At 41.3% G+C, this 19,833-nt stretch overlaps 1 protein-coding gene across 1 annotated transcript; it reads right to left on the bottom strand.

Annotated features, from left to right (window-relative positions):
• Positions 1 to 203: 203 nt before the first annotated feature.
• On the bottom strand, positions 204 to 18,886 carry tgfb3 (transforming growth factor, beta 3). Its single transcript, XM_084742243.1, has 7 exons — positions 18,119 to 18,886; positions 10,224 to 10,387; positions 7,216 to 7,345; positions 6,959 to 7,066; positions 3,680 to 3,836; positions 2,262 to 2,415; positions 204 to 1,248 (listed from the first exon to the last, which is right to left on the bottom strand). The coding sequence occupies exons 1-7, from the start codon at positions 18,462 to 18,464 to the stop codon at positions 1,090 to 1,092; spliced, it is 1,218 nt and encodes a 405-aa protein (XP_084598369.1). The 5' UTR covers positions 18,465 to 18,886; the 3' UTR covers positions 204 to 1,089.
• Between the last annotated feature and the right edge of the window lie 947 nt (positions 18,887 to 19,833).

Genomic DNA, 19,833 nt, shown 5'->3' with positions numbered 1-19,833 from the left:
CAAACAAAAACAGTTGTCCCGGCCTGGAATGGAAATTTCAATGGAGAACATGCTGTAGTGCTGTTGTGAGAGTAGCAAGTATTTCAACTTAATCCCTTAGTCTGATGACATATGGTCATTTTATGATTTAGTTAACAGTAAATATATTACATATTTCTCCTTTAACAAAGACAGAAAAACTCAGAAAAATGAAAGTAGAACAATTCTATCCAACTGTCCATTTTTTTAATTAAAAAAAGGTGTTTCCAAGAGTAATAAGAAAAAACATTTACAGTTTGTGATCTAGTTAAGTGTTCACTTAGTGACATACATCGTCTCATACAACAGAAAGGATTCACTTTAAAACAACAACAACAAAAAAAAAAAAAAAAAAAAACGATCCCTGGAATCACCATCCTGTTGTATTACAGAGGTAAACATAACCATGGAAATACTACTTTGAAATAAAGGTTGGTTTTCCAGCATGTTGTCTTTTTTTCATTTTTATTCAACAGCATTTAATCCTAAACAAACAGTGTAGGGAGCTGCGGCGTGCACAGCGTCAGTTTCCAGCTCGGACGTTTGAAGGTGTCCGGGGTATGTGTTTGCTCTCAACAAACAATTATTTTATTCCTATCATGCTGAGTTCAGTCTGCATTCCCCCGTCATTGACTGCAATTATTTGATGTCTTTAAGAATGCAGTGGTCATTGAAAGACAATTATTGTTCTGTTCCTCTTTCATTGGGCTTTGAATGCCAACGTTATGTAACACTGAGGTACAGGCTCTTCAAAATGCTGGAATATGAAAGAAACATGAGAAACAAGGCGATTGTTGATGCTGAAGAGGTCTGATGGGTTCAAGAGCGTTAGTAAAGTGGTGTTTGAAGAGTCTTCTGGGTAAATGCTGCCAATGATTTTAGAGGAGAGTGGTGAACTGCATCTTTAATTTTCTAGAGAGACAGCTCGGGCAAGGCTGAAGCAGGGGTTGGAGGTACTCATAGAGGACAAACTGTACCGTGCCCGCCTCTAACCCCTCATACCCGCTCCTGAGTATAGTGCTGGGAGCCATCACATCCCACGTCTCTCGCCGGGCCCTGAAGCCCTGAAGCCTAGCTGCACTTGCAGGACTTAACCACCATGTTGGAGAGCTGCTCGACTTTAGGGGAGCGTCCCACGTAGTAGAGGATGGTGAGGGGCTCCAAGTCCTGAGGAACACAGCAGGGTGAGGCGGATGCTTCGGGGTTCAAGGTGTTGTACAGGCTCAGCAGCTTTGGAAGAAAGAGCAAAGAGAGACTGAGATCAACAACAACCACATTTCCCAAACAGATTCATGAGTTTCTTAGAAGTGAGGTTGTATGGGGCACGTATCCATTCTCAGTGTATAACCTACATTACATGCCCCCCTGTTTGGACAAGCAACAGAACACCAGCATGTAGGATAAGCAATGTACTGCTGTAGATGAGAGCCAGCAGCAAAATATATTTTAGCCATGTGAAGAAAGGCCCATCTAAAAAAATTAATATCATTTTAAGTGCACACTGTATTTAAAATATTTTCATTGCTTTACTTTGTGGTCAGACAGCCTTTTCTTACAGGAAACTTCCTTTATATAAGCCAAACGTCGCTCTTTCCAAACCAAACAAGCTCCACTGGGTGAATCAGTCATTTTACCTCCCAGCTCACGGGAGTTGCTGATCTACCACTGTCTTGACTGGTTAGTTAGTTTGTGTAACGTCTGTGTTTTAAACGGTTAGTTTGAATTAAACAAAGTCACACAATAACATAAACAAACTAACAGATCGAGGCAGCGATAGACCAGCAACTCCTGTGCTTGGTGAGGTAAAACTACTGATTTTGCAAATGGAGTCTGGTAGAGCGAGAGAGCAATATTTAGCGTACATGATGTCTGACAATGTAAAATAAAGAAAATATTCTAAATATAGTGGTCACATAAACTGATTATTGCAATTCTAAACTGAAAATCTATCTAAATGAACTAAATTAACAGTAAGTGAGTCAAAATGGCAAGAATAAAACAAAACTTCTAAGACGTCATAGCTTATGAATGAGAATTGTGACACCCCTTAAACTAATATAGATTTGTTATGTGGAGCTTTATTAGGAAACTTAAATACATTTTGCTACCAGTACTCCTGCTGCTTCTCCAAACTGGGGGTGTGCTGACCACCATCCAATGGACGCAATACACTGATACCTCATACAATCCCACTTCAGATAATCCAAACTATCCCTTTAAGGTGTTGTGGCACTTTGTCTCACCGAACTGTGGGTGGTGTCTGCACTGCGTAGGTAAGGACAGGGACCAGAGCAGAAGTTAGCATAGTACCCCTCAGGCTGATGAATCCACCTCCAGCCCAGATCCTGCCGGAAATTAATATATAGTGGTCGCACACAGCAGTTCTCCTCATAATTGCTGCAGACAAGAGAGGACAGAGATGATTACACACTTCATTTTGCAGATAACACACAATTTTAAGAGTTGTATACATTCTTGTCCCTATGGCCTCACAGCCAGAGATGAGAGAGAGGTTTAGAAATTCCACTGTTAGGTGTGCCCTTATTTTCCCTCTTGGAGTCAGCCCAGGTGTCTTTGGTGCTGCCTGTCAGCCTGACAGAGGAAATCCAGAGCTGAGGAGACGGTGTGTAAGAGGAGGTAACATTTTCTAGTACCGGGGCAGATCCTGACTTGTATCAGCCAATACCTCTGTCATGCTCATCCAGGTGATTAACAAGCTTATTCTATGTATTCTGTGCCCACGTACTGTTCTTCAGTGCCATCTGTTTGAGACATGACAACTGATATTTTCCATGGCTGGTGTACTACTTGACAATATACCCCCTGCCTGCATTACAGTGATCGTGACATTTTATTTGCAATATATTAAAGGCGCAGTAGGCAATTTGATCATATGGTGTGTTCAACTGGGGTCATATTTAGGAGATGAGTCCACATGAACGCCCCCCTCATGTCATATTTACTGTAATGTGAACTGGAAGTTTTCTGCAAGCTCTGAGTTTGTGACATTGTGCACACAACTTCTGTGTTGTAATTACAATTTAACAAGTTCCATTTGAATACAGCAGTACACAATGCAAAACCCCCTGCTTCTCTGTCTGCTGCCTCATATCACTTTTCAAAGTTCCCCATTATTACAGGAAGCAACAACAACGCCTGAGCTAGCACCTGGAACACTGATGGTACGAACACAAATCAGCGAGCAGCTGTTACCTTTTCTTCTACAGTGATATTTGAATGATTTCTGGGCTCAGCACCACCCAAGATGATTGCTATTAAATTAGAGCAATTCCAACAAGCCAGAGCATTTTTTCCATAAAGCACAATGAAAATGTGTGGAGCCAGACCTGGCCATCTCTACCACTGGCTATGTGACACTTAGTGCTAACTAACCTTGATTGACACTGACATTTTTAAAGGAAACCTTGAATTAAAGATTGTGAGTGACAGGCAATAGTCAAAATGAGTTATTTCAACAACACTTATAATGAAACAATATTGACTACTGCAGCTGTAACTACCTCAGTGTTGAAATAGCTTAGCTAGCTTAGTGTGTCCAAAACTGGCAGTAGGTGCAGCCAGAGAAATTATTTTACAAAGTTAAACACAATGAACAACAGGCCAACCATTACATTTTCCAGGACAAGGTAATGTGCCTTACTTGAAGCAGTAATTAGTGTCAAGTGCCCGCTTGCGCCTGCGGGAGGAGGGTTGGGCATCCAGCCTGTGGGAGGGAAGCATCATCAGGATGAGGTGAGGGTAGAGCTGCTCCTTTTGTTTTTTCCCACGGCTCTGATCATCATAGTCCGCTTCCATACCTGCAGGAGTGTGTGAATCAGTTAGTCTGGAGGATACCAAGAAAAACTGCACAAAAATGCTTACGATTTGTCTTTTTCACAGCAGCCATTTTGATGTGAAATAGTAATGTAAGGTGTTACCAATCATACTTATCAAGGTGCGTTCCATTCAGGTCGAACAGAGTCAGAGTGCTGCACTATATGGAACAGGACCTAAATGAGTATCACTGGTAATACCTGTGTTTACCATACTATTTCATATACACATGGCTGCCATGAAAAAGGTCTGTTGTAAAGATGTCTGTGCTTCAGACAGCTGACTTCAGTGCACTTCACTCTAATCAGTGAAGTCGTCAACTGTAACTTTAACAGAAGAATACTGTAATATCCAGGCAGGGCTTCACTCATTTTTGGCTCACTTTTCATCCTTATTCAACACCGGTCCCTAACTTCCTTCTTTCCTCCGTTCTCCCCCCTGGGCCTGTGTCTGCTCATCCAATCTGCCCCTGATAGTTAAAGCAGTGGATATCTCAGGAGAGATGCTGCTGGTGGATATGTACGCCTCTCTTTAATTCAGGGCCAAGCGTCTGAGCGCCGTGGCAGCACATTCCTTGTGGCCAAGCCAGTCGGGAGTGTTCCCAGGACCGAGGGCCCGGGGGCCCCAGTGCTAAGTGAGATACCAGATCAATTGTATTCCCATGCTCAGTGTCTCTCTCTTCCTCTTAGAAAGGAAACCCATTATCTTACCAAAAAGACTTCAATAGGTACTGCTGGAGGAACATGTTGATGACTGGATTATAGGGGACCTTTTTTAGACCAGTCACATAATAATGAGAGTATTGTGAATGTTGTTGTACAATATCCAGATTCTTATTCATCCTAGGAAACATTGCAATAGAACATTCCCTGCACAATGAGAGACTAAGAGAAAACCGACCCCTTAGGTGTCTTTCGTTTGGCAGCGATTGCATTGAAACAAAAGAACCTTTTATGCAAATCAAGAAAAAACAAATTAAAGCCAAATTAGGGTTTAATCGGAAATATTTGGATGTCCATCAAATCATCTGACATTTGTAGAAGTAACAAAGAGAGTCCACTCTGCCAACATGGCGACACCAGATGCCCCGTCCTACAGAGAACTGTATGAAGAGTTTTATAGGCCCATGTTTAACATGAACAGGGGCCGTATTACAAAAACTTCCTAATTTGCTGATCCTATCTCAACTGTTTGGTATCCATGGTAATTAGGACTAACCTGACACGCCAGATGGTTTGTTACACAAAACCATCTGGAAGTCGTCCTTAGAAACTGTTTGGCAAAGGGCAGGCACTTTCAAAAAAACACATGGCAGGTGATTGGATGAACCAATCATATCTAACATGGGCTAACTTTAACCAATCAGATCAAGCTCTTGAGAAGAACAAAACCATCTTTTCCACTGAGAAAAGCCTTCAGTGCTGTTCTTTGCTCTTCTTTCGATGAAGAAATGCTCTCCAGTTCTGATATAAGTGATGCTATCACAGAATCTACATAGCCTCTTCAGGAGCCACCAGTGTTTGTTCGAGAGAAGTCGGATGCTTCACGCTGCTGTCACACCTAAAACAATGCCCACAACTTCTAGGTGGTCCCTGCTAGGATGCTGATTGGCTGCACCACTCTATAAAAATTTTTTTTTGGTGCTGACACAAACAGATAACTTGAAGCCTGGCAAGCTGGGTTCTCGCATGGCTGCATGATCTCACGAATCAAGCTGCCTTTCACTGTAAAATCAGGACCTTAATTAGGAAAAAAGCCAGTACAGAACAGTCAATTCTTCTATCCTAAGATAAAATAGGATTCCTTAAGTTAGTCAGGTTTGCTTCTTTCCTAGACCCTTCCTAAAGACTTGAAGAAGTTTCTGTAATATGGACCCAGAAGAACTCCAACCAATGCATGCCAGTATCCACTGATAATATACTTAGATAATAACTAATGATTCAAAAATAGTCATGAAATTTTTGGAAACACCAGAAACAGTCACTATAAACTAAAACTGGAACCAAAAACAAACTCTGAGTATAACAGTTTATACTACATTCTGAGACCCACTAATGCAAATCATCCTAAAACCAGCACTGCCTCAATAGCGCTAATCAGAACAAACCAAATTTTTCAACAAACACGAGATGCCTATCTGGAACATTAGACAAGTCAAACAGACATAAATGTTATCTGGCTCTTGATCATAAATACAAGCTGGCAGAACATCTCTTCTCTGTGAAAGATCAAAAGCAGTGACCAGTACGGACTTAGCAGCCGACCACAGTCTGGCCAGGGAGACAGGACGACACAAGAAATGCTGGAAACCTGCACAACGGGTGAGATTGTGACTGAGATGTCCTCTTAAAATGAGACAAATTTAATCAGAGTAGAATTCTTGAAGACACTGGAGTTATTGATTCCCCAGTTTTACAAAACCTGGTAAAAAAAAAACAAAAAAACATTAGATTAATCTAGGAAAGAAAGGAATAGTTTGCCATTTGAGGGAATGTGGTTATTGGCTTTCTTACTGTGCATTAGATGAGAACATTGATACCACTTTCATGTCTGTTATGAATGATTGGCAAGGAAATGTATTTCCCAAAATATCAAATTAGTAGACACCAAATGTACCAAATGTTTTTTTTCTCTCAATCAAAGCTGTATTTCTAAAGCAACATATTGCTTATTTTCTGACATATTCTGCATACCCTATGAAACATATAGACATGCAGGCCTGAAAAAATGTTTTCCTGTGACCTGACATAGGTTTCTGAATGATGGCATTGATACATATAACCCCACTGGGTTTAGGAAGGGGAAGCCATGTCTGCACTGCATGGCACGGCTCAGATCGACTAGACTTTGTTTTGTGCAACATGGGATGTGTGACACGGCAATAAATCTGAAATAAATAGCCAAGCAACCTACATCACTGATTTTTGCTATCGGCTGAGTGGATGTTTCCATTTGAAAACCCTGTAAGAAATGCAAATTGAGTTGCCCTTACTAATTTTAATTGATTAAGGCAGGTAAATAACAAGCAATCAACAAAGTTTGCTGATACAAACCCAAACCATCTCAATTTTCTATCTCAACACTGAGGTATGAACTGCAGTCTCACCCTTGAACTTGACCTCCAGCACCTCATTGGCGTTCTCGATGATGTCACCATTAGGCCTGAAAGTGTGGCAGGGACAATGCACACTGATCTCCAGGCCAAGATTGGTCTCTGAGGGGGAAACAAGAGCAGAGGGATGTAAGGAGCTGACATTTTTTATCCCTGAGGCCATTATCCTTCATTTCAAAATGAACCAGTGCTCTTTGGCAGGATATGTAATAAGGTGTGATGCAAGGAAAACTTGAAGTGTCCCCACTCACGTCGGTACATCAGCCACTCCCTCACTGTCTCTGTGACATCAAAGGAGACCCACTCAGGCGTCCCCTTGGTTAGGACGTTCTTGCCCCCAATGTAGCGCTGTTTAGCTTTGGGGTCGTCTTTCTGGAGGATCTACGAGGAAAGATGAAAATGTGACCCAGCTGCATAAACTCTCTTTCTTTTACACACACACACACACACACACACACACACACACACACACACACACACACCCACACACACACACACACACACACACACACACACAGAACCAGAGCTGTCTGTCTGAGCCAGACTCTCCAGGATGCCTTGGGCCAAATGTCTACTCCTCATGGAAAAAGTGACTCCCTGTGTTGATATCCCCATTTTGCAAGTTAATGCCTGCGTGTTACCCTCCTGCCAATGAGAACCTGGCTGTCCTTCACATCAGCAGTTCAAACTTTGACTTTAGCCGGGCCCCCAGACGCAGTGTCAGGCAGTTCAGGATAAAAAGCAGGGTTGCGGGTAGGGTTGGGCAATTCCAAATACGAATCAATTCCAAAATTTCGATTCCAAAGGAATCATGTGGAAATTTTATTTTCGATTCTGCTTACTGATTCCTACACAAATTTCACTCGCGCTAGTTTTAAATTGAACCGTGAATTGCAAAAAACCTACTGTACTGGCTATCCATTTGCTTTTATAGAAAGGTGGATCTGGTGGATGACCACGGGAATGTACGTTGCGGTCAATAGTGAGAGACAAATCATTTTTGGATCCCCTCTGAATTGTGCCACAAATTACACATACAGTGTTTGTCAGTTTAAAAGATAATTTTACAAGTCACAGTTTGTCGTAAAACTGTTGAAGTATAAAACTGTGAAGATACGGAATCAGAGACACACCCACAAGTTGCATAACATCATGACTTTCTCCCTTCAAAGGCTAAAGTTAGCTGCTGAGGCTACAATTTTTGTGCATTTTTGTACTGGAATGAAGTTCTCAAGCAACAGGTCTTGCTTGTTCTTATACTTCGCAACTCATGGAAGTACCAGAAATTCCTGGATAAAACACTTCAGGTAAGGTAACTTTACAAAGGGTGAAATGTTGGTGTTAATGATGTATTATGTGCAAGACTGACATGTAGTTCACTGAGCAGTTTCATACAAAACTAAAAGTTAACTAACGACAAACCTACATCAAACTTTTCTTGGCTTATAAAATTATGTTGTTAATTGACAAACATTATATGTGTAATTTGTGGCACAATGCAAACAGGAACTAAAAATGATTTGTCTCTCGCCATTGCCTACTCTTTATATTTTTTCCTAAGTAAGTTCCCATGGGGCAAGCAGGAAGGAGAGGGACTCTGCCACTCTATAGGCATACAAGTTGAATACATTCATGTCTTCTCATCTCCTAATGCATTAGTCTTAGTAAATTGTAAATCTTGCATTATTCCCCATTATTAACCTACTCAGATGTTATTAAGCTGCTTGACTAGATGGCAAATTGCACAAATTGTTTGAGTCCTGTAGCAGTCACCTCAATTTACAAGTGCTACAAAGCACTTTATAAGAATGGGATATTTCTCTGTCATTACAGTAAAGTAGGTCTAGTAAACCACAAATATTCAAAAAAACAGAAAAGACCATTGTCAGTATGCTGACGCTCTAGCTAACGTTTGCTAATCTCAGTGTTTCTGCTGGCAACATTTATTCACAGTAATTAGCGTTCACTCAACTCTGCTGTGAAGAATTCAGGAGGACACCCAAAGAATCGGAACTGAGAACTGTTAAGAAAAGAAATTGATGAAGAAGAGTCTCAGAGAGGATTTCCAATTTGGTATTACAGAAGCAAGCCCCAACTAACTTTAGGAATCCTGTCTTATCTTACCTCAACATCACTTATCAACTTTTGTGTCTCACAACCGAGCAACTAACACTACTGTTCTCATCTTGCCAAGCTAAACAACTTTGTAACACTTAACATTGTAGCATTTAACTTAACACAGATGAGTTACAGGTTCTGGTAAAAATTTGTTTTGAAATCTGTTATCAAGTCGAGACCCCAAATATATAAAACTGCTGATAGACTAAAAAAAAATGCAACAGTGTGGGTCAGACATTCCTGTCTCAATCAGCACCTCTCTGAACAAAGGTGTTTATCTGTAATGAGAAATGTGTGTGTTTGGGTGGTGGGTATGAGCACTTAGCCCCGCAGCACCGCTATGGATAACCAGGTTCCTGAACATTGTCAGGATCTAATCTGTCTTCCTGTGGGAACGAGGGGCCACAGGACTGCCAGCGTCAGCCCTCTGCCAATCAGCTCCAGCCTGAAAAAGTGTGGGGGCGAGCAAACAGCTCCATTTACTCCCCCGGTGGGTGACCCTGCCTCTATCTCCTCCTAGGCCCCTGGAAACAATCTGAGGGCCTGACAGTCTGTATTCAGCGCTGGCCAGAGCCTTGCCTCAGAGGCGGTATGCAGTCCGGAGACGCTTGTCTCCCTGGCAGGAAATGTTGGAACCTGATCATTACTCCTAGTCTCTCACGGGAGATTAATGAGGAAACCGAGCAAAAAAAAAAAAATCCATCCTTTAGTTGCCACCCCACACATACAGACATCTAACAGATGCATGCTTAAATGCACTTGCAGAAAAAAAATGCTCATAAACACACACATGCAGGTGGGGATCTATAAACCTCCTGTTGAAAGCACCTTCCTTGATCTAACAAGGATGGACAACTGCTTTGAGATTGACAGCTAAGAAAGAAGAAACTGCCGAATGGTAATCTAGGGTTACTCAAAGACGGCTGTGCAAGCTCTTAAATTTGTCCTAATGCAGAATCCATTTGACTGTAAGCACATGGAAGAATGATCAGCACATGAAAAAGAGGAGAGAGGGAGTTGGACACCCTAATATAAATGTTTTCATCTTTCTCACTGACCTACACGAGCCTTCTGAGAGAAATCGAGCACATTACCCCCCTGCGCTCTGCTAACAGTGGAAATGAACGGTCAGTTCACACACCTGGTAGAGCTCAATCCTCTGCTCGTTTCTCTTGGCGCTGTGGTTGGGGATCCGGAGGGCTCGGAACTCAGCGCGGAACAAGTTGGTGGAGTTCTTCTCCATGGTGGAGACGTTGAAGCGGAACACCTTGGAGGTGATACCCTTGGGGCAGTAGGGAAGGTCATCTGCAGGTAAAGTGGAAACGATGTTATTAAATATCTAATTTTAAAAAAAGATCAGATTGAAACACACATTGTTTCTTTTTTTCAGAATCCTTTTAAAGGGACAGTTCACTCCAAAATCAAAAATACATATTTTCCCTCTTAGCTGTTGACCTTTTTATCCATTTGATAGTTTTGGTGTAAGTTGCTGAATTTTGAAGATATCGTTCATAGAAATGTCTGCCTTTTCTTGAATATAATGGAATTAAATGGCACTCTTGTGGTGCTCAAAGCGCCAACAAAAATCCATTTGAAAAACTCAAAGGCAACACGTCTGTTAAACTGATGTGGAGATGTTATACTGAGGTGATGTATTGTAGTGGCTAGCACGTGCAACAAAAGGTCTCTCTGCTGGAGGACAAAGCAGCACAGTTGAGCTAAGAAACATGGTGTCTGTAGGATAAAGTTATAGGACAAACAAGTAAAAAAGAGAAATGTCTCTGCCTCCGTTTGGAAGTATCTTGGATTTAGTCCTAATAAAGATAAACCTGCAAAAACTGCAGACCACTAACTTGTCAGGGTAGTGTTGCATGCTGTGTGCAATTTTATTTGAACAAGCGCGAGACACAGCAAGTAGCAGACTAATTGTTATATTGTCTATGGTGGCAAAAAGTGATGCTGAGCTCAGTGGCGCTGAGCAGAGGGGAAGGTGAGCAGTGAAGTTGTTGATCTGGTAGTAAATGTACATTTTAGATTTGAGTTTGTCAGTAAATAAAGAATGCAGCTTCTCAAGACCAAATCAAAGCTCACTGTGTGTAGTTTCCCAACTGTGGGAATCGCATTGCTTTGAGCTCTGCCTACATTGAGGGAGTACTATCTGCACAAGTTTTACACAAATACTGTCTTAATACTGCATTCCCCAGTAAATTCTCAGGAAGGTATGAAGGAAAATTCAGAAACCACTTAACCCTGGTCATTAGTAACCAGGTCATGCTTTGCTTTTGTGTTTTTCAAATGCATTTTTTGGTGCTTTGAGCACTGCAAGCTGAGTGCCATTTGGTTTCATTATATTCAAGAGAAGGCCAATATCTCTACAGCCAATATCTCCAGAACTCGGTAACTCACACCAAAACAAGCTAGATAAATAGCACAACAGGTGGGAGGGAAAAAAGCACTTTTGATTTTGAACTTTCCCTTTAAAACACTCATCCATCTGTTACCTCATTGTGTACACGTAACAAACCCTGTTTTCCACTGACATCCACAGGGGTGGACATGTTTACCTTTTGATTATTGATAAGCTTTTTGCAGAGGATTTCCCTCGACAAGTTTCGAGATAAAAACAAACCCCCTTTTTTTTAATTTTTTTTTTACTATTTCTAGTCCATTCCTCTGAGACGTGGGCCATTACCGCGAACCATCTGCTTATGCTTTGTGCGGTCCGAGTTAGCAACAAGTTGAAGTCATGAAATGAAAACCAAATGTCCCATGTGTGGTGGTGGAGCAGGCTGCAGTGGGACGGCAGTGCACTGCTCCTCCGCCCACAAGCTCTGGAGCCCAACAGGTGCTCTGAGGGCTCGGACAGCAGCCAAGTATTCCCTGGAACCAGGCAGAACATGTGGGCTCACGTGCTGGAGCAGAACAATACCTGAAAAAGTGACAAGGGGGAGGAGGACGACTCCATCGTGACAGTAACATCAGCCACTAAGTGCATGCTCGACAAGCAATAACATGCTGTATACATCATGTGGAGTTGTGCGCATGTGATAATGCATTGCCTTAAGCACAGCCAGCTAAATAGATGGCCACATTGTGATTCTATCTGAAAAGCTTCCTGTTCTTCCTTCTTATACCATAATACCATTGAAGAGTTTATTAATTTAACAGGCCAAGCACATGCAGTGTTGAGCAAAACAAGCACATAGCAAACGTTTTATGGGCCAAGTGGAAACAGTCATTTACAGCCAAGCCATGGCTAATTTATTACCCCAAGCTTAAGCTTTATTACCAAGCCTCAGACCAGATTTGCTGGTGGTTGAAAGGGGCACTGCACCTTTAGCTGATTTGCACCTCGAGCTGTTTCGGGACAAAATGGAAACTTCAGAAGTTCAGTTGTTTCTGTGTCATGCAAAAGGAACTCGCACATCTCCGAGTATCTGTACTTCATTTGACCCATAATCCTATTTCAGTGTCCTCCCAGTCATTATCTGATATTTCCACAAAGTTTTTTTCATCTTTCCCTATTTATAGGTGACCTTTTTCAGCATTCATCCCCAGCCAGATATCTGTCCAGTGTTTCCACACAATCTATAAGGAGGAAACCTCAGTAGCCTTTTCCTCCCCTCACTCACTGCTCTGTCTCCCCCCACTCTCTGCCTCCCCCACAGAAGGTGGAAAGCCCCACTTCGAGGGGAGATTTGAAATTCTAATCAAGTCTTTGGTTTCCTTTTGGATGACCTCATTTTTCCCATTGCAATGGTTTTAGGTGGATTTCACATTATGGCTTATTTTTGCCAAGGGTCTGAAAGGTAATTTGTTCCATGTTGGTAAGTGGAGGGGATTGCTTGCATAATTAAAATGAAATACATTCACAAATTTTCTGACCCTCACCATTTTTAGATGATGGATCTTGAGGCTGAGTCTCAGAATGGTGAAATAAGTTTGACCTGTAAACTATTTGAAGCAGCCCAGGTTAAGGTCAGTAAGCTTCTTCAGGGGCCGTATTACAGAAATTTCTTGAGTTTAAGTCTTAAATTAAGATAGGAAAAAGAAGAGTCTAAGATATGGTTTTACAGAGGCAAATAAATTAAATCCTAACTAACTTTAAGAATCCTATCTTATCTTACTGCATCCTGTCTTATCTCAGGTTAGGTTAGGTTAGGTCTCAGGTTATTAGATCCGACATCGCTATCCAACATCAACTTTTATATCTGTTACCTAACTACTGTGAAATAAATTACAATCACAGTGCCAATACCAATACCCTTAAAGTACTGATACCAGTGTAGTACTTTATTTGATACCTTTCTTCAAAGGTTCTCCTTCATGAAGAATGCTTGCGGTGATTGTCTGCAAGCAAAACCATATAAATAGTCATTTTTTTCTACATCTGGGTACCAGAAGGATTGAATTCAGGTACTGTTTGACTGAAGAAGTTACAACATTACTTGGTACTAGGTTACTTCAGTCGATACCTTAAAGCAGGCATGTCCATACCATTCCACAAAGGGTCGAGTTGCTTTCAAGTTTTTGCTCTAACCAATGACCAGCACACCTGACTACCTAATCACCTGTTTGAAGACTGGAACCAGCTGATGAGATGAGTCGAGCCTGGTGTGCTCCAGCTTGGTAGGAACAAAAACATACCGTTAGCTAACACCACTGTTAGATAACACTATTGTTAACTACTGTTACGTAACATTAGTGTAGTTTTGTTTTTAACAAAAACTACTGGTTGCTAACACTGCCGTTAGCTAATGTTGGCAAACACTTCCATTTGCTAATTAGTTAGAGAGTTTATTTAAGGTCTTGGGAAGTTAGGATACTTGTGCAATACACATTTCTTATCTTAAGGTAGGATAAGAACATTGATTTAGGAAATATTCATCTGTAATGGCTTTTTTCCTGAATCAGGTCCTAACCCTTATTACTATGGTTACCAAACAGTTAAGATAGGGAGTTTCTATCATACGGCCAATGGGTCTTATTTCTACTGAGAAATTCACTCGGCAATGAAATATTTAAACGTTTTGGTGTTAAATATATGTTTAAAAATTATATTCTGAAGTATGGAAGTTAACAACTTAGAGCTGCTATTACGACTACTGATTTAGTGAAATTACACACTGTTGTTAGATCAGATCCCAATTAAAGAATTTAGTTTTACTACAGGAAATTCTCATTAACATGCTTGCAAAAGTGTATTTATAGTCACGTATAAAAGCCTGTTGATCTCATTCTCATATTAACACTCAGTTGATGGGTTTCAAATGAGGGAATTAAAGGTGAAATTGTTCAGGAAGGCCCGGGGACAGAGGTTTTGAGTGGCTGTGTTGTAAAGCTTCATATAAAGCGCCTCGCCCAGACGCTATCGACCACACCTCACAACCCTGACACATGCTCAGTCTCCTCCTGTGCCTGGGCTCGTCTCCTCTCATGATGACACACAAACTCCCTGATAAAAACTTGCAGGAATCACCTCTATTTGCCCCTTTGCCCCGGAGGATTGTCCGTGATGTCAGTCTCTCCAGAGCTTTGTGGAGGTAAACAAAGGAAATAGGAAGCATAAGGCAGCAGGTGCTAGCCAGCTGCTGAGGTGTCTAGGTCTCACAAAGGACAACAGGCATTTCTATGAAAATGTGGTAGTTTGAATGCTCTGTTTTGTAGTTAAATGCTAGTATCTGAAATTAGAATTTGTTTGGTTAGATTTTCACTTATGCATGACCCAGATATTAGTTTTAATAGAATCTTATTTCTCTTTTTCCTTCTGTGGCAGACACTGACTGTAGCAGGTCACTCTAGTTGATGAGATAATCTGATGCAGCTCTGTTCTAAAGAAAAACATCTTTTTTCCGACTTGATTAAGGATGAGGAAGCAAAAATGGCAACGGCGTGGGAGTTCGATGGGAGAGAGATGCTGTTTCTTTGGGAACAGTCCAAAGACCTCTGTCTCTGTTTGTTCAGATGACATCATCTTTCTACTATCCTGAACATCAGATACCCTGCTGTCCTCAGCGCTAGTCTTCACTTCTTACTGACCCAACACTGAGTCAATGATTGGCTTGAAATTTCACTGAAACTGCATGCTTCACTGCTAGGAATGATCTTTCTAATTTAAAGGGACAGCTCACCCCCAAAATACAAAATACAAACTTTTCTTTTTCTCTGGCCTGTACAGCTATTAATCCATCTAGATTGTTTAAGCGTGAGTTGTCGAGTTTTGGAGATATCAGCCGAAATGATGTTTACCTTCTCGTGAATATAATGGAAAGAGATGGCACTTGGCTTGTGGAGTTAAATAGAATAGGCATACGGCAGCTCTGTGGCTATTCACACCCAATCTCCTTAGTTTAGCTATTAAAAACAACAAATTTCCTTCATATGAGAGGGTGTGGTGGATAACTGGGTTAAGCACAGGACAGAAGAGTGGGGTTTGAGGCCTGTCTAGGGAGACTAGGATATGAATCTCATGTGAAATTAGAAAATGATGTTAATTTAACTTCAGCTGGGAATCAGCTCACTTATAATTTCCATTTTATTATTATTATTTTGATTTTTCAGTCACAGTTTGGTTATGTTTAAGCAACAAAACTACTTGGTCAGGTTGAGGAGAAGATCATGGTTTGTCTCTGCCATGCAAGGCTATACATGCAGGTCTAAATAGACACATTAGCTATTCCACTCCAAGTGCAAGTAGCATCTGCCATAATTGGTTATTCCACCCTGGGTGCAAATAGCATATACCATAATTGCCTGTGTCAACCCGGATGCAAATTTCCACATTGCCTATTCCACCCTGGGTGCAAATAGCATCTGCAATAATTAGCTATTCCATCCCAGGTGCAAATAGCTTCTGCCAAAACAATAACAACAGCAACAACAACAACAACAACAAAAACAACAACAACAACAACAACAAATACATTTAGTATGAAACTGCTCATAACAAGGCCTGTGGATTATCTTGAGTAACTGCATCATGGTTTCTGGAAAGAGACATTGCTGTTGAGTCTCTTTCAGTTGCTAAAAGGTACTGTATGCATCTGTATGAGTCACTAAGGGACAGCGATACAATGTCTGTGTTTGACAAGTTGGGAATGAGACCGGACTGTTGAAAAGCATTGATCAATAGCTAACTGTTTCGTTTTTCAAACATATTTTTTTGTGCTTTGAGTACCACAAGCCCGTGTGCTGTCTAGTGCCATTATATTCGAGAAAAGGCAGACATCTCTATGGCTGATATCTTCAAACTCTACAACTCACACCAAAACAATCTAGATGGATAAATAGTGCTTCAGGCAAGAGGTAAAATATGTATTTTTGATTTGGGGGTGAACTGTCCCTTTAAATGTCAGTGGATTCTTACATTGTTATTGTGCCAAAGGTCAACCTTCAGTCCAATTATGTCTTTATCTCCTTTCTTCAGCAGTATTTGGTTTGTGATGATAAAACGAGCCACGCTGACCTCCTGATGCACCAGAAAAGGAAGATCTATTGCTGCCCAGTCTCAGTTATGCTTCATCTGGCCATAAATGCCAAATGCCTTGATTTGCATCTGTAGTAATGTCTAGCAAAGTAGTCTGGAGCAAGTGGCGCATTCAAGTATGAGAGAAAAGTTTCTGTTTAACTTTTTAACTGGGCATGAAAAAAAGCAAAAACTTGACTTTGGTCCCAAACACTCCCACCTTCCAAAAACGGTGGATGTGAAACTCATTATATCCAGCAGGAATGAAAATGAACAACGCTGCAAAATTATCAAGGTGACAGACATTATGTTCCTACATACTGCAACATGCCCTGCTCTCTTTAAGATTACATAATGGAAAGGGTGAGAAAAGTGTTAATTAATGTATGTTGGCACCTTCTGTTGATTTTGTTAATATCCTCCTTGGGTAAGCTGTTTAGTGCAGAGAGTGCTGCCAGAAGTAAGTCAAGCTCACGTCTTGTATTATCACCTACAGTATGGCCTACTACAGTATGAGACCATGCAGTGTGATGTGTCCCGGGCACATGGCCATCACTGATCCCACTCCTTAGACCTCTTGTTTGTTTTGGGAGCTCTGGCTACCTCTGACCAGTGGATAAACCCCGAGCTGTGTATTTTTGAGTGTCAGAAGCACTTTGTGGGACCTGTGAAATGGATTTGATTCAGGGCTAATGCTGGAGCAGGCAGAGGCTCTGCTTAGTGTCACAGCACAGCATAAACACCTGTTGATTTCAGAATGGCAACACCATGCACTAACCGGCCTCTGACCCGTGGCAACAGGCACCGATCCAACTCCTCCACTTAAAACCTGACTTTCTCTGGAGAATCTGTTGCGCACTGAGCTTCTGTTTCTGATTTCTGGAACAATCAATGGACCATAGTTTATACAGGAAATACCAATATGGATGAACAAGGGAATTAGATCATAACACAGAGCTACTTTGCTTCTCTAGTAGAAAGACGTAGTGGGGGGAAATAGAAGTGAGAGTGGATGAAAAATATTGGGGAACTCACGGCCAGAAAATGGAAATGAGGTATTGGAGTTGGCAATAAATACTAGACTTAACTGCCTGAGAATTTTCCCCGCTTAGGAATGTGTCAGACTTAAGGCTGGAGTTCCCATGGCTTTGGTGTGAGGTATGTATGAGGAATGGTGCTCATTCCAATTAGACTGTTTACTTTGCCCTCTCCTTTGCGCGCCGCGCTCCACTGCTCACAGGCGCGTCTGTGCGTAAAAGCTGCACAGACACGAGCTGGAAAAATCTGATCCCTGTTTTTGACATTGTTAACTCACCTATAATATTTTTGCATCCAGGCCAGATAGAGGTTTTTAGTTTTATGAGCATAAAAGTGAGTTTATAAAGGCATTTGGATCAGGTTTGAGTAAAAATGTTGCATGGCTGCATGGCGCACAGGCAAAATAAAATATCCTGCCAAAAACAAATAACTACTCCACCCTATATATTTTAATCATCTAGAATATAAAAGATTTGTAGTTTATTGGGTGAGTATGGGAAGTTGCAAAAGAAACACTTGAATAATGCACTTACTATTCTCCTGAGGACCATTGATCATGTTGAACTTGTAAATCTCTTTGGCATAATACTCAGTCTCCGTGTTATCCTGTCCGCAGCTCTGCTGCCTGTCTCTGCCAAGCTCCTCTATGAGCTCCTTGGTGCTGTTATAAAGCGCCAGGACCTGAAACGGCACTTGACTCGGACCTGTTGTCTGAGGCGGACTGGTGAGCCGGAGCTTACTGAGGATCTGTCCCCGCACCGCCTCCACTCTCTTCTTCTTTATGTGGTCGATGTCCACAGTGGTGCAAGTGGATAGCGACAAAGTCATTGTCACACAATTAGAGAGGAGGAAAAACAGAAGCGCTTTTCCCAGATTCATATTTCACTCACAAACCGAGCCTTGTCAAGTAAAAAGAAGACAAAACAAGAAACTAAATTCCGATTTGAGTAGAATCCCTTTTTCTCTTTTCATTCAGGTCGTGAGTGAGTTCTGTTCCTGGAGGATTCCCATGGTTTTCGCAAGTGCTATGTCATCTTTGCAAAGTGCGCATTTGCATGGGAGCAAATCCGTGCCATTTTTGGAAAAGCAACCTCAACTCTTCATTAAAACTCTTTATCCTACTCTTCATTCCCTCTTGTCTCATGCAAGCACCTTTTCTCTCCTTCCTGAGTTCACAGGGCACCCGTCTGTGCACCGTCGCTCACTTTCTCCATTGCATTGGGCTCTTTCCATCCACTTGTGCTCATGGAGTCAGTGCGCCTCTCTCTCTCTCTATGCTATCTCCCTGCCGTCCAGCCTCAAACACACTCAGGCTGCTCTCCACTCTCACTCTCACTTTATAGTCACAAGCTGTGACGTTTAGGAGGGAGGGGCAGTAAGTTTGAGCCTCTGCTCGGACAATGAAATCTGTCCTGTGCTACGATGCATTTAATCAGACTTCAAATTTTGTTTTGTCAAAGCTGTTTTTCAGTCAAACAATTAAATACAAACACGCTCGATATTGAGCAATGTGTGATTTCGCAAGAGTTCCCGAATGAAAAAGGAAACCCCACTGATCTGTCAAGGGAATATTTTTGTTTTCTGTCTTTTCTACGGATGGAGAAGACAAACACGGGGCTGCAACTAACAATTATATTCATTATAGATTTGTTTTTTGCTTGGTTGCTGGTGAAAAATGTTTTCCGCTGTATTCCAATTAAAGTACTATGAATATCTTTGGATTGTGGGAAAAACAAGACATTTGAGGATGTCATGTTGGATTTTGGGAAAAACTGATGAACATTTTCTAACATTTTATGGAGCAAGCAACAAATCCACAAATCTAGAAACTGATAAACAGATTGAAAGAACAGTTGCTTGGTCCATAAATTGTTAGAAAATGGTGGTAAATGTTGATCGTTGATCAAAGCCCAAGATGACGTTCTCACATGTCTTATTTTGTCCACAACCTAAAGATACTCAGTTTACTTCCATATATGAGTATAAAAAATAAAATAGTTGAGAAGCTGAAATGAGAGAATTTGGACATTTTCTCATTAAAAATGACTCAAAACAATTGATTGAATATAAAAAAGTTGGTGATTTCATTAACAGTTGACAGCTACTCGATTAATCGACTAATCATTACAGCTCTAAATGTTTTGCTGTACACTTCCAGCACTTGAGGGCCCTTAGCCTGACTGAGGGGTCATTAAGTAGACTTTTATAACGCACAAATCTTTGGACAATATTGGCTACATCCAAAATA

The sequence above is a fragment of the Lutjanus erythropterus genome, chromosome 18, assembly GCF_056507025.1.
Source record: "Lutjanus erythropterus isolate fLutEry1 chromosome 18, fLutEry1.hap2, whole genome shotgun sequence".
NCBI classification, from domain to species: domain Eukaryota; kingdom Metazoa; phylum Chordata; class Actinopteri; order Lutjaniformes; family Lutjanidae; genus Lutjanus; species Lutjanus erythropterus.
Note: the sequence above shows the minus strand (reverse complement) of the source record. Positions and strands in the feature narration are given on the sequence as shown.